Here is a 15,087-nt window from a genome sequence, read left to right on the forward strand (position 1 = left end):
CTTATTAATTTTGGGTAAGTATTGACAGTGTGTGTTTACATTTTGCACTGCTAGAAAAAAATAACATTTTCTTTCCCATTGAATCTTACCTGTTTCCATTGGTTTATTAGTAACTGATATCATCCAACTAACATAACCAAGTATATGTTTGTGTAAATGTAACATATCAATGGGAAAATTTCATCCTTGTCAATTTTTCTGGAGTCCTTACTGAGCTTCAACAAACTTAGCACCAAAAATCATGTTGTTTGAAAAGTACATTCACATTGTTTCAACATTTCCACTTTTCAGCACAATAATTCTGAGAGAGATTGTCACAGAGTATTAAATTCTGTTCTTTAATCTATCATGCAGAACAATAATTTGTTCTGCACGTTCAGGAGTTAAATTAGCTCTACGATTGGAGATAGTGTTTCCAGCAGAAGAGAAGCGTCTATCGCTGGCAACCTGCTTGGCTGGAATGCTTTAGTAAAATTGCTTAACCTCAAAATTAGTGTCATAAATATCTGTAACTGGTCATTAAAGTTTAATCAATTGAAAGTAATAAAATAAAAGCATTTTACTTCATTCAATTTACACTTGCAAAAAAAAAACATACACACATAAACCTACATGGAAATTAGTCTTTTTCAATATCCTGAAATCTGAAATATGTTTACTCATGTCATTAAATGTAGAGCTGTATTGAAGAAGCCGATTTTGCCAATATTTAGTTGAATCGGCATTTCTGCCGACTTCCGATACAGTACGCTTGTTAATTTTCGGCCGATATTACTGAAAAACGAAAGAGACTGACATAACCTAAAAATCCACGAGTACCATTTTCACTTTTCGTAGTAGTACTGCATTCTTTCACATCACATTATTTCTTAGCAAAATGTGCCAACCGTACATATCAAAGTTTAACATCCTTTTTTTTTCAACAATGTTCTTTAATTTAATATGTCATAAATAAATAATACATTACTATCACGGTAAATATAGTGCAAATATGGTAGCCATCATGCTTCTGTAGTAATTATGGTATCTATAAAGAATCTTTAGTTCTTATTATGGTAATTATCTTAAAATATCTATTGGGTTTGTACTGTAGTTATGGTACATCATTCATATTTCTTCGTATGTTGTTGTTCATTTGTCTTTTTTTCATATTTACGTGCGCCATTATTTGAGACAGAAAGTTTCAGAAAAAATTTTAACGGACTTTATGTCACACATTTAATGGCGTAAATGATGAGACCTCGGGCAATTTAAACGCTTTATACGGAAAAACCTAACATGCGGGACCTAGTGAGTTTTACTGTATTTTTTTTCCCGTAAATAGTAAAAAACTGAATCCTTTGACGAATCCTATATCAGACCCGCCGAATCTTCGAATCCCTAGGATTCGGCGGATTCGGCGGATATTGGATTCGGTCGCCCCATCCCTAAATATAATGATTTGTAAAAAAAATTGTATTAATAGATTTTGAGAACTGGCCTTTTTTTTTTTCTTTTTTTTTTTTATATTGGTCCGGTCTAGTTCTGTTGATGGGAAACTGTTTTCTTTTAAGACTGTAGCCCAGTCTTAACATTGAGTTCAATGGGAGTTTCGTATATAATTAAATATGACTCATAAATCTGTCACGTTGTTTACAGATTATAATTTTCCTTTCATTTAAGAGCTTCACAGGTGTTTAATGCAAAAACAATGATTCGTAATTTTCCTACAATGCCTACAAATGAATTTCTCCCATAATAAAGCATGTATTAAATGTCAAGTGCAAACTTAAAGCAGGAAGATTCTTGTTTTATACGTTTTAATATTCTAGCAAGGTTAATTCTTTCAAAAATTTAATTTTTGTGATCCAGTATATTTTTTTTATTAAATGTAAATTATACTATTGAATAAAAATTTTCAATGATAGGAATACCCATTAGCCTTTAGGATATGACTTTTAGCAAAACAAACTTTGGTTTACTTGCATTAAACGGATTATTGGTAGCAGCACAAAAAAATTACATTTAAATGAACCTTGCTTGTAGATCAAAATACGATTCTTCTTTATAATGTAACTTTGTAATGTCTTTAGTAAAACCTGTGACAATAAAAATACACACTTCACATATAATACACACTTCTAATGGGAGAAATTCGTTTGTTTGTGTTCCACATTCCCATCACTTCAACTTTAACCGAGAAATATTTAAAAATTACTAGTCATTTTTATGCACTACACACCTACGAAACTGATAAATAAAAATAAAATCATAATCTGTAAATTATTTTTTAAAACCATGACAGAATTACAAAAATATTCAATTATGTATGAATCTTGCACTAAATACATGTTAAGACTGAGTTAGCCTACTACTAGTGTCGTTAGTTTGAAGCCGCTGTGAGCTACACTAAGCAGACAGATAATGAACAGAAGTTTTCAGACCTATCTACAAAAGCAAACACACACACGAAACACAGCAAAGACAACATTGTCTCATTTACCTGGATGAGATGCTCTATGACTAGGCCCGGATCACAAGATGAGAAATAACTCAGCTCATACCACGAACTGATCTTGGGGAACTGATAACCAGTTAGAATCTAAGAACAGAATAGAGAGAATCACTATCAAATTAAGTCGATTACATTTAGGAACATAAAAAAACCTCTTCACTACAAACATTACAGACGGAATTAACCGGTTGTGTTGGATGTGTAAATGTTGACCTTAATATGTAAAGAGCGGCATAAGCCAAACTGTATGGACACGTCAAGTTTGAATATGGCGTCATTTCGGCACTAAACTCTAGCGCTCCTAGTGGCCACCTGGAAAAATTCAGCGATTGACTAGACGCTAGCATCACTGGATGCTTGGCGAACTTCAGTGAATTCTTGCATGCCGTTACAAGTTTAAGAATGAAACAAGAGACCATTCTAATTAATCTTCTCAGAATTTGCCTAGAGTAGTTTTGGAAAAACATGAAAAAACTGAAATCAGCCTCACCGACTGGATTCCAACCCAGGTTCTCCGGAACGAGAGTCCTCGGTCCTACTAACGCGCCACCAAACTCTGTACTTCAGTTATACATCCAGTTGTCCTAATAACCTTTTTCCACGCTAATGGCACTTTTATTGAGGTTTCAAAAACACATTAACAATTAACTACTTTCCTTAGCTTTTAGCCAACTAAACCTAAAGTAAACCAGGCAATGTTTTCATTAGCGGTAACTGATTTAAGAGTTTACCTATTTCAGAACTGCAAACTGCTAATGTGTCTAACTCCTGTGGCACATGTCAAAAGTTTAATTCCAACAACTAGGTGTTTGCAAATTTTTTGAAAATTTAGGATTCAAATTGAGTAATTCAATCATTCAAATTAAATTATTTTAAAAATTATTTTTTTACCAAATGATGCATGAAACGAGTGTAACATGTTTAAAACCAAGACGAGTTAACCACAAACTTCTATTTCTATTCTTGCAACATAATAAATAGATAGTATACGTTTATGCATAACAAATAAAACTCTTATTATGACATGTACTTCTCTTGTGTATTTTAGTGTTTTTTGCACACTTTTTTATTTTTATTGATGATCAATTGATGTGTAATTAAAAGAATTTTAATTTAAAAACCAGGATTCCCAGAAGCCTACCAACAACCACTACAAAAACTACCAACAACATGGCGCCGACATAGAAAGGTTGATTTGCCAATATAAAAGTTACGTTCAAGTGCGAGGTGGATTCAGTTGGCACATTGGTGAGGTTATCTGATCTTGTAATAGCTTCAATGCAGTATATAGCAAGTTAACGCCACCAGCAGTGTGCGAGACTAGTCGTCTCGTATGATGACCCAGGCGTGGGGGGGCGCTGCCGGAGAGGAACTCCACCACGTCTGCGTGGTCCTCCACGGCAGCGAGGTCGACGGCGCTGCCGTTGACCTGGTCGCGCAGCCACAGTGATCTCCGCGTGGCTAATTTGGTTCGGAGCCCAACTGCCATCTCGGAGGACGTGCTCACCTGGAGCTCTACGAGCACAAAAACGCGCGGCGCGCAGGCAGGGAGAACCACGTCAGCCCGAACCTCCGGTGCCCGGTACCCACCTTCCGGTAGACGAGGATCCTCCGCAGCGTGCCGTCGACTTCGGACCGCAGCCAGGGGGGCAAGCTGCCCGGCGGTCCTTCGGCCAGCGCGAGGAGGGAGTCCGCGCACACGTCCACCGGCCACTTGGACATGTTGCCCAGCACGCACCGGGCCCGCACGCCGGTGTTCCCGATCTGCCGGCAGTACTGCCACGGGCACGGGCTCTCTGCAACGTCAGCACGACAAAACACAACTGATGTGGGAGCGATCATCTTGTTTCAACCATAAGGCTCATGCAAGCCTTCACAAGTTAAATATAAAGCCTATTGTGCAAAAAAAAAAAATTCGAAGTTTATTGTGAACAAAATATTTTTAATAGAATCTAGAATGACATTATATGAAATTAACTACTTTCCTTAGCTTTTAGCCAACTAGACCTTAAAGAAAACAAAAGTTCGGCAAAAGGCACTATTAATGTTTACTTCGGAACTTGAATTTCATTACCAATCTCCAGTTTCCTATTTTTTCCATGACTTTTGTAACTTGTAAACACCCTGACTTATAAACCAGATGGTCCTAAATACTAATATGGTCTGAAACCCCACAGAGTAGCAGTGAAATAAATAGTCGGGATAAAATTTGAGTACAAAAAAACCTCTACTTACGAAACTGTTAAATGTATTTTGCACAACTTAGTTTGTCAAGTGTGCGAAACATATCCAAAGACTTAACAGTTAACAAGTTAAATATTATTCATTATTGGTCGTGACTTCACAATTTTTCGCAATACATACTAGCACAGATAACCAGCTTTGCACTAGATGTATAAATTAATGTAGTGAAACCCTGTTATCATGACCCGTCGTGATTCCCAGAAATAGGGCCAAAATAGAAGGAGGGGAGGGGTGGTGTAATTAACATGTTTAGCTGATTGACCCACCTTCATCCCCTATTTCTCAAAATATGACATTTTTTGCGAGGGAGGGGAGGGGTGGCATAATTAACATGTTTAGATGATTGACCCACCTACATCCCCTATTTCTCAAAATATTACATTTTTTGCAAGGGAGGGGAGGGGTGGCGTAATTAACATGTTTAGCTGATTGACCCACCTTCATCCCCTATTTCTCAAAATATGACATTTTTTGCACCAAGTCCATGTTCAGTCATTTCTGACAAGAAATTGACAAGTTTACAAAAATTAATATACGTATATTCATTTTAATAGCCCAAGTCTTCCGAAAAGAAAAGATACACAAAACAAAAGCATATTGAATCACCTAATGTAACTAGAACAAGCAAAAACATTGCGAAATGTGACACGCTGCGTCCATTTTACACTGATTTCATAAGAAAATTTAAAGGAATTTTCATTAAAATTATAATTTATTAGGAGTGGATCATAAATATATACCACGCCGGAGAGATCAAGAAGGTTGGATGTCACTTGCGCACGTGGACGATATGCGGAATATTGCCCCTTTTTTTTGTCAACCCAATGGAAAAGATAACTGCCCTAGCTGTTAAGATTAACATCGCCAGTGGCAGTTCAAACGCTAAAGGGGTAGGGATTGTATGTGCACCAGGCCGGTCGCTGTGTATATCTACTCGAAAAACATGTCGTAGCATGACAGGATAACATTCCTTATATTTATAGTCAGATGTTTTCTACCAGGTCTATACAAGTTTCCTTCTTCGCATTTTAAACTAAGATAACCACTGGGTGGACACAGCTGTTTAAAGACAGGTATAAAGCCTTAGTAGTTTGCTGACAGTCCTAATATAATTTTAACTCTCTTCTCAGTAAAATTAAGTACCCAGATAACGCTGTAGTTAAGTCTCCGACAAACCATGTTAAACTGATCTTTTTCTGTATAAGTTTCTCTCAATTTAAGTCACTAAATCTAGTGGAAAATTTAAAACCTCCACATGAATAATTCTAACAAATCCCGAAAATTGAGACTATTTTAGTGTCCGAAACTTCCAAAATCTTGAGAATTACTATTAAAAATAATAAGGCGGGTCGTCAACAATTGTTTACAAAATCAAACCTAAAGCATAACCAAAAAATATCCAAAATAAAATGTGGTGATCACCAACATAATCATTCACTAAAATAAAAAAAAAATAAAAAAAGTTACCAAGTAGGAGTGAAAAAAAATGTGTAGTAAGTTGTCAACAAACATTATTCAAAACCAACAGAAATCCAAAACTGAGTATTTCCAAGTTGTAATAACAGAAACACACAGTGAGGGTAGCAAGACTTAGGGCAAGCGGGCCGGATGCCTGGTGCACTGGAATCAGTATCTTTGGTAGGAGAGGTGGATCAGCCAGGGGAGAGAGGTGTTTACTGTGCCACGTGCAGTACAATGCTCGTCAAATAAATACAGCGCAACCCTCTTCAAACACATTTTCAGCCAATCTCCTAAATATTTTTGACTTTGTGTAAATTTTTCATAATTCCTCCAATATGGGGTTATAACAGAGAGGTGGGCATAATAAACGGGATTGTAACAACTGGGTTGTACTGTATGTACAGTGAAACCTCTCTGAAACGACCCCTCACGGTTCCCAGGAATAGGGTCGTAATAGAGGGGGGGTCGTAATAGATTTTTCCCAAAATTTTCAGTTGATTTCGACCCCCCCCCCCCCCTTCCCCCACCATCAATTACTCGTCAAGAAACCAGCCGTACAATGGCAGGATGCTGTCACTCACAATGCCAGTCGGCTTGCTTTAAACCCACTTCAACCTTCATGACAAGTCCGTCGCCCTACAGGCCACCTCTAAAGAAAAGACAGTTTATTTTTAGTGATTAGTTTACATGTACGTTTTCTTGCTTTCCGTAGTTAAATAGCTATGCAGCAAGCTTTAAGGTCAAAATTATTAAATTAATAAGTTTCAAAAAGATGGTATTTTCAATGCGCTGGATTTAAGAGATGATATTCTAATGTAGAACACAGCTTGTCTCTGGAATGAACAGCGCTTTTATACGGCTGCAGTGACTCATCGGCAGCATACGTCTTAGCTTGGTTTGAGGGAGGGAAGGGGGTGGCTTGCTGCAGTCTGCTGTTCCTCTGCCAACTATTAATACTATTAATACCCAATTTTATGAACCCCGGATTTTACGAAGCATCAAGATTACGAATATATTCTCAAGAACCGTAAAAAAAAATCGGAAATTTTGACACTAGGTACAACCAAAATCTGTAAAAAAAAAAACTCATAACAAAAGCTTTTAAAAAGATATTATTTACCGCACAGCGTATATTTTGTAAGGGCTTTTCATATTCTAATGTTCGTATAAGAAGAACAAAAAAAATCGGACATTCCTTTTAAAACACGACGGCCGTAGCTTGTACGACGTAAGTGGGAGCGCGGGAAATTCGTCAAACAGGCTGGCTGCAGCTCTCCTTCCTTTGTTCATTCAAGGTTCATCCCTCCCAGATTCCACAAACCATCCTGTCTCGCTCTCTATCTCTCTCTCTCTCTCTCATCCCCCACCCTCCTATTTTAACTTCTCCCACCTTCTGCGTGAGAAACTGTGTACAACCTTATCCCCTCGACCCTTCCCACCCCCTCCTCCCCCCTCGTCAACCTCTTCCTCACTCCGTTGCTTTGTGCGATGAAAGCCAGGTTGTATACTCCATTCCCGGTAAAATAAAAACATTTTGAAGACCCCTCGGCACCTACTCACCGTTAAGACTGTATGTAGTTATGGTACAATTTGTTTATAAGTCACAGAACAGTATTTCTGCTGGAAAATCACCGAAACTTAAAAAACTTCTTGTATGGAAACATTTAGTAGGACCATAAAAGTATTTATTTACCGCAAAAGAACTATACTCACCATTCCCTCCGTTCAACAATACGGGTGGGTGACGCATGGCTACGAAGCGTTTCCCTGTCAACATGTTTCACACTTCAAAAAAAAAAACTTTTTTACCTTAAAAAGTGTCACTTAGGGTGGCTGGATGGATTCAATATTCACCATAACATCAATGACCATAAAGCGAAAGTAATTCTGTTCGTAGGGTTAACTAGCCACGATGTTTTTTTTTTTATTTAAATAGTTTTTAGGCTTAGTAAATATGTTTATACCAATTTTTTTCATAATGTTAAATGTATGCTGCAGTGAATGGTGGAAAGTGTTTTAAATTTGGCTTCTAAGAGCACAATGTACGGTAACAGCCTATAATCCCCTCAGTAGTAAACTGGCACGGTAAAAATAAAAATAAAGATAGCGCCCCTCAGTAGCAAGCTGGCATGGTAAAAATAAAAATAAAGGGTCGTATTATCTGCTCTCCACAATCTACACCAGCCACGGCAGCAGAGTAAAAAATAAATTCTGCCTGGACAGCGGATAAAAGAGGCATAAGTGACACAGACTGGACTTGTCAAACTTGTACTTTTTGCTCTACAATGCTGTTTCAAGACCTAGAACCACAAGGACCGCAGTTTAAAACATAATACCCCACAAAAGCAATCTAAAACATTCTTGGCCACCTACCATCTCCCCTCTAATTTATCAAAATAAAAAGTGGGTGGATGTATTACGTGGTTGTATACGGTAAACAAAGATGTGATAATAAGTTAAATTTGTTTAACTTCAAAAATAATTTACGATTTTGAGAAGCGGGATAGTTTATTTTACCGTGCTGTTTAGATAAAACAGCATTTATCTTTTAAATATTCAGTGCAACCGCCCCATCATTGTTTTAAATAATTTAATTTATTTTAAAATTTACACAAGTAAATTCAGAATTTTTTTTAGCAGTAGACTAATGCAATGCAAACTTAAAGAGTTCTGCTTAACGTTTAACATAAAAGTAGGCCTTTTTACAAAACCATCACCCATACAATGGCAACATCCAGCACTGAATATAACTCACCCGTTAAGTCATAATATCCAACAACGTAATTGACGTGACAGCTGGTCATTATGTTGTAAACACTAATACGTGCTCTACATACGTAACACACCAACGTATGTTTTAATGAACATGTAAGTTAAGTTACATATTCCACACTGTTAACTTTCACTTCAACAAAGAAATGTTTTAATGTACGAGGGGGAAAAAATATACACGTAAACTCATTTAATGAAAAAAAATCAAGTTATATTAAAACTGCCCTACTTTTTAAAAAAGTCCTTAATTGAGGTCTGTTTCTGCTTAATGGCAGCTTTCTCGACAAATTCTTTCAATTTTGTAAAGTGAGACCACATCTCCTCACTTGCACCATGATGTCGTAGCATTGATGCATAGACGTCTCCAGCTTTGAGGACGTCTCTCGTTGTGGGAACGTCTTCGAGTTCTTCCATTTCTCCTTCCCCCTCTTCGTCACTGGAGTCTTGCTGTAATTTTCCGGCATCATCAAGGGCACCGCAAACTGCGACGTCATCGTCCACTCTCACAAATTCCTCAAATGTACAGTCTGGGGCCAAATGCTGCCACATTTGATCGTCGCAAGGCCTAGTAACAGTGCAAGGGGAAGGTGTCAACACTGTCACAGGGCCCAGCTCCGGTTCCGTTGAAGGGCCTGGCTGGGGTTCGGCATCCATTGTCGGCGGGTCGTCCGGGTCTTCAGAGTTGGCAGCAGCAAGAGGCACATGGACGGTAGCCTCTTTGTCGACTGGTGTGACAAAGTGGGCATGTCGGAAGCAGTTGGCGATAATTGTAGGCTGCACGGCCCTCCAACTAGCAACAATTGCTTCTATCCCTCTAAATACATCCCACTTCTTGACATCTTTGCCAATTTCCATTTTTAAAACCATGCTCCGCACGAGCATTTCGCGGAACTTCAGTTTCACTTGCTGTATTATGCCTTGATCCAGAGGCTGAAGCACACTGGTGGTGTTCTTTGGCAGGAACACCAGTTCAATGTTCCTGAGGTTGTCGACAGCAGGATGTGCTGGGCAATTGTCGACAAAGAGAACAACTTTTCGGTTGGCTGCGCCCATCTTTGCATCAAAGCCGCGAAGCCATCTCATGAACACCGTTGAAGTCATCCATGCCTTTTTATTAAAATCGTAATCACATGGAATTACATTGCCCTTGAATCCTCTGGGTTTCTGGAATTTTCCTATCACGAGAGGCTTCATTTTGTCACTGCCGTCCATGTTGCAGCACAGAAGGACGGTGAGGCGCTCTTTGCTTCGCTTTGCACCCTTGCACATGTCACCTTTCATAGCTAGAGTACGATCTGGCATCAGATTATAGAACATCCCCAGCTCGTCCGCGTTGTAAACATCGCGAGGCGGGTATCGGCAAAGGATGTTTCCAAGCAAGGGCAACCATTCGTTCACAGATTGTGGGTCGACTGACGCACTTTCACCAACGATTTTACGACTCGATATGCCATGACGAACTTTAAAACGATCCAGCCAACCGTTTGAACATTTGAAGTTCTCAATGCCTAACTTCAAGCTTAATTCGTCTGCCTTTTTCAGCATCATGGGTCCGCTTACAGGCAGGTTTTGCGCCCTAAGCTGGCCAAACCACTCCAGCATTGCTTCCTCCAGATTCGCATGTGTCACGCCCCTCAAATTCTTCAGCTGGACGTTGCGGCCGTCCTTCAAAACGGCATTTACTATTTCTTCCCTTTTTTTTATTATTGTGAAAAGAGTTGATTTCGGAATGCCATGTCGTCGCGCGATATCCGTCTTCGACAGCTTCTTCTCATCCACTTCCTGTATTATCTCGTACTTCTTAATGAGTGACAAGCTGGCTCGTTTAACACTCATTTCGTCAAAACCGCAAATCCGTATGAAATAAAACAAATGTGTAAATCGCCAACAGTCGTCACAAAACCCAACCTTTCAGGTAACCAAATCGGGGGGAAAAAATTTGCATAAGTCGTCAACAATAGTTCACAAATTCAAGCCAGAAAATATACCAAGTCGCGACTTCAAAAACTAAACATTGTTAACCAATAGTAATTAAAATCAAGAGAAAGCCAGCAGGTAGCTTTGCCTAATTGGGTATGACATTAGACACTCGCAAAAAGCTAAACGTAAAAACGTCGCCACAAAAATCTTTAACTGCGCACCCTGCCAGCAAAAGGACGTGGAATGGGGGTTGTCAAGTGCTGACAGCGGTCGACAGGAAGTGGTATCTATTTTTAGATACGCGCTGCCTGCAGCAGTACAGCACTCGGCAAGAGAAACGCAGTAACACGCTACTAACTACAAAAAATTTATTTTCCATCCGATTTTCTTCGGATTTTCGGCAATTTTTTCACGGTTCCTCGAAATCGGGTTGTAATAGAGAGGTGGTCGCAATAAATGGGGTCGCAACAAAAAGGTTTTACTGTATATACTTATTATCACTCATCATAAAAACACAGTTATTAGAAGATACCCACTACATAAACATTTTGATGCATAATTGTACACAGTGGCCGTAGCCAGGATTTGTGTATGGGGGATGTTAAGAAGCATAAACACACCCCCCCCCCCCCCCATATTAAAGCTTAAAGCAGGGGGTCCGGGGGTCCTCCCCCGGAAAAATTTGGATTTGAAGGTGAAGGTGTAAAATAGTGCTATGTATTTTAGCAGTTTTCGGTACTTAAATTTAAATATTGTAATGGTACAAATTTTATTAATTTTAATATGAAATTTGTTTGAGTGATAAATAAGAAATTAAGTAAAAATTTGGTGCTAAGAAGGGGGGGGGGGTGCTTGAACCCCTAAACCCCCCCCCTGGCTACGCCCCTGATTGTACAGTTATATTTTATATCCACGTTCTATCTGGAAGGTTTGACAGAGCGGTGACCGCAGAGTCGCAGAGAGCACCGACCTGTGCTGGGAACGCTCGCCGCCAGCCCGCACAGGACGGCGTCGAGGAGAGCCTGCAGCTTGGTGTCGGCCAGCAGGCGGGCCGGCGGGAGCGCCCGGAGCGCCCGGACGCAGCCCGCCCAGTCGCGGGCCTCCGCCAGGCCCCCGAGCCGCCCCCACAGCCGGCCGGCCGGCGGCCAGGCGAGCAGGGCGTCGTCGTCGCCGGCGGAGAGCAGCCGGTCCAGGCAGGGGTGCTCGCCTGCCCCCTCCCGGCCGTGCAGCCTCCGCGCGAGGGCCGCCAGCGGCCGGCACCGGCGCTCCAGGAACTGCAGCACGGGGTCCGACAGCACCTGGCCCCGCCAGGCGTCGCCGTCGGCGTCGTCTCCCTCCGGAGCGGGGGCTCCTCCGCCGCCGTAGCCCAACATCACTCCGGACCCGGGGTAGTCCCCCACCGACACCACCACGTCTGCGAGCACGTCGTCAGTGCACACTCGTCCAGGCGAATGCAGAGAAACTGAGCGTAAGGGTGTGCTTGCAGTGCCACAGCTCGCCAATGCTTGGTTTCCAATAACAATAAGTTTTTCCAACATGAGTCAAGGATATGAGAACTGAGAAGTGACAGTGAGGACTTACAGTACACTCTTGACTAACCCTTTCTTGCCGAACATATTAAAGACTTAAAAAAAATTTTTTTTTTTTTTTTTTTTGCAGAATTTTAATAAAATATTTACAATTATGTATGGCAATTTTTTACAAAATTTTTATTAAATTTTAAGGTGGTACTAATAAGTACCGTCAGTCATTCAAAGTATTCTTTTTCCCTTGAAAAAAAAGTATAATTATTTGCACATACTAGTGTTTATAGGTATTTATTATTAAAAATATTTCCAATATATCACTATCATAATAGATTTTTCAAATTATTAAATACATACAGCCATTTAAAAATTTACATAAAATAAGTAAAAAAAATCTACTTCTTGTCTTGCGCATATTGAGTTTGCAAAAAAAAAAAAAAGCTCTTGCATTTCATGTAAGTACGTAGTTGAATCCTTTTCAATTGTTAATTGTGATCGAATATTTGTTGTCTACACCTGTACGTCATGATATTCTAAAAAACTTTTTTTTTTCATTCATGCACAGAAACACTTTGCAGTGGGAGCACTGGGAATGTGGTTGACACTGAATGTTTTTTGAGCTACACACTTCGCAACGACCTTGATTAGCTCCTCGTACATCCTTGGGGTCAGAGAAACTAGTTTTTCTCCTTTTCATGTTAGTTGCTTCATTCTTCTTGCAAGGTGTTCGATCTTCAGTATATTTTCTTCTGGTTTTGGAACCTGATGTGTGATCAAGCCTTGTGACACAGATCTCCTGAATTCCAGTCGGGTACAAATGCAATATCCCCCAGAACAGTCTGTGCAACTAATTCCTGGATTTTCGATCTACACAATACAGCTGCCTTAGTCTGTCAGCATGGTCAACCCCTCCCATGTGCTGATTGTAGTCTGATACAACTGTTGGACACCTTACATTTGTGCTGTTGCCACTGCGGTCTTTTCTTTTTACTGTGGTTGATTCTGAGCCATGAAAGTTTGACACCAAATGAACACATTTTGTATCCTTCAATTTGTAATAAGCCACTTGTGTGTTGGAGAACCTGAAATCCGAGTCACCTCTGTCAAGTTTCTTGTCATCGGTGAGATTTTTTGGAAGTCCTTTCCTGTTTGCACATATTGATCCACAAGCATGTGTTTTTTCTGCTGTCAATCTCTCAAGAAGTGAAAGTGAAGAAAAATAATTATCAAAATATAATTCTCTGAAGTTTCCCCAGACAGGTTTCAATAATTCCAGAACTACTTTTTCTCCCAATCCATGACCTTGAAATTCTGTCTCTGCCACTTCATCTTTGCCCTGATACACTTTGAAGGTAAGTGTATATCCTTTTTAGTCAGCCATTTACCACAGTTTGTAGCCACGTTTGATAGGCTTCATCGGTAGATTTTCACGCTGTAGGCCTACATTGAATAATCTGTTGAAATTATTTTCGTTTAGATCAAGACCACCAGATTATTCGCTGAATACATCATCGGTGCCTTCTGATTCTGAGGCAGCAGGAAAATTTTCATCAAATATAAGTGCTAATGCTTCTTCGTTAGTATAAAATATATTCGACATGTCAGAACACGCAATATTCACCCATAGGTAGCGAAAGATCAAACACAAAACGAACTCTAAGAAAGAAAGTCACATTCAACAATAAAGCCAACTCAGTTCCTGTTGGTACTTATACCACTCATATTTTTGAAAAAAAAAAATATGTATTTATGAAGGTCAATTGACTATAATATATATATAAGAGATCAATTTTCACACTATATTTGTAAGCTATTCACATGTAAATACACACATACTAGTGAAAAATGCAAAAAACTTTGAAAAAAAAGTTAGCAGAAATAAAGTTATAACCAGCGCACAACCTGACGGACAGTTGATGCTATCTTGTGGGTGTTTAAAGAACTACGTGCACAAATGAAGCTTCCATGCACTGTTACTGGTACAAATAAAATAAGTACCAGCAGGAAGCAGGACACTTCAGGATAGCTCGTAATATTTTAATGGCAAGTTGAATAGCCTGGTACTTTTAAGTACCATTAGGCAAGAAATGGTTAAAATCACACACAGAGCAGCAAACCTACCCTTTTCAGAAGTTTCTCGAGGTACTTAGAAGTTTAAACTAACTAACAAACAAAACTTAATAAAAGGGTGAAATTGTATGTATTTTAGGGTCAATGCTAAATTTTTTAATTTATTAAGCAGGTATTTTTATCAAGTGTAATTTTCTTAAGAGGGTTTTAATATTAAACCATTTTCAGGACTTTACAATAAAATAATTTAGCAACCTTATTTTGCATCACAGGGTGATTTTTATGTGCACATTCAGCCAAAATTAAACACAAATGAAATGTAATACCAGACATCTACTACTCACAGAAATGACCAATTTTTAACTTGAAAAGCTAAAACTTTTCCGAAGATAATTCCCACACGATAACGGCAAATGGATAATCTCCAACTGTTTATATTCAATGTGGGACTATAATCTGAGGTGAGGCGTGTAGGAACCAAATGCAATTTAGCAAAAGGCCCTATTAATGTTTACTTCGGAACTTGAATTTCATGACCAAACTCCAGTTTCCTATCTTTTCCATGACTTTTGTAACTTGTAAACACCCTGACTTATAAAC

The 15,087-nt window shown here is 39.3% G+C and overlaps 1 protein-coding gene across 3 annotated transcripts in view; it reads right to left on the reverse strand.

Annotated features, from left to right (window-relative positions):
• LOC134538306 (zinc finger FYVE domain-containing protein 26) overlaps nucleotides 1–15,087 on the reverse strand; it is a 138,562-nt gene that overhangs the window by 35,448 nt on the left and 88,027 nt on the right. For 2 of the 3 annotated variants that reach the window (XM_063379502.1, XM_063379501.1), the window contains exons 21-23: nucleotides 11,862–12,305; nucleotides 4,085–4,290; nucleotides 2,483–2,581 (exon numbers count right to left, since the gene is read on the reverse strand). In XM_063379502.1, coding sequence (XP_063235572.1) covers nucleotides 2,483–2,581; nucleotides 4,085–4,290; nucleotides 11,862–12,305 — 749 coding nt within the window. The remainder of the gene's footprint in view (nucleotides 1–2,482; nucleotides 2,582–4,084; nucleotides 4,291–11,861; nucleotides 12,306–15,087) is intronic. The other variant, XM_063379503.1, reaches the window with a different exon arrangement.

This window comes from Bacillus rossius, chromosome 13 (genome assembly GCF_032445375.1).
Source record: "Bacillus rossius redtenbacheri isolate Brsri chromosome 13, Brsri_v3, whole genome shotgun sequence".
Taxonomy (NCBI): domain Eukaryota; kingdom Metazoa; phylum Arthropoda; class Insecta; order Phasmatodea; family Bacillidae; genus Bacillus; species Bacillus rossius.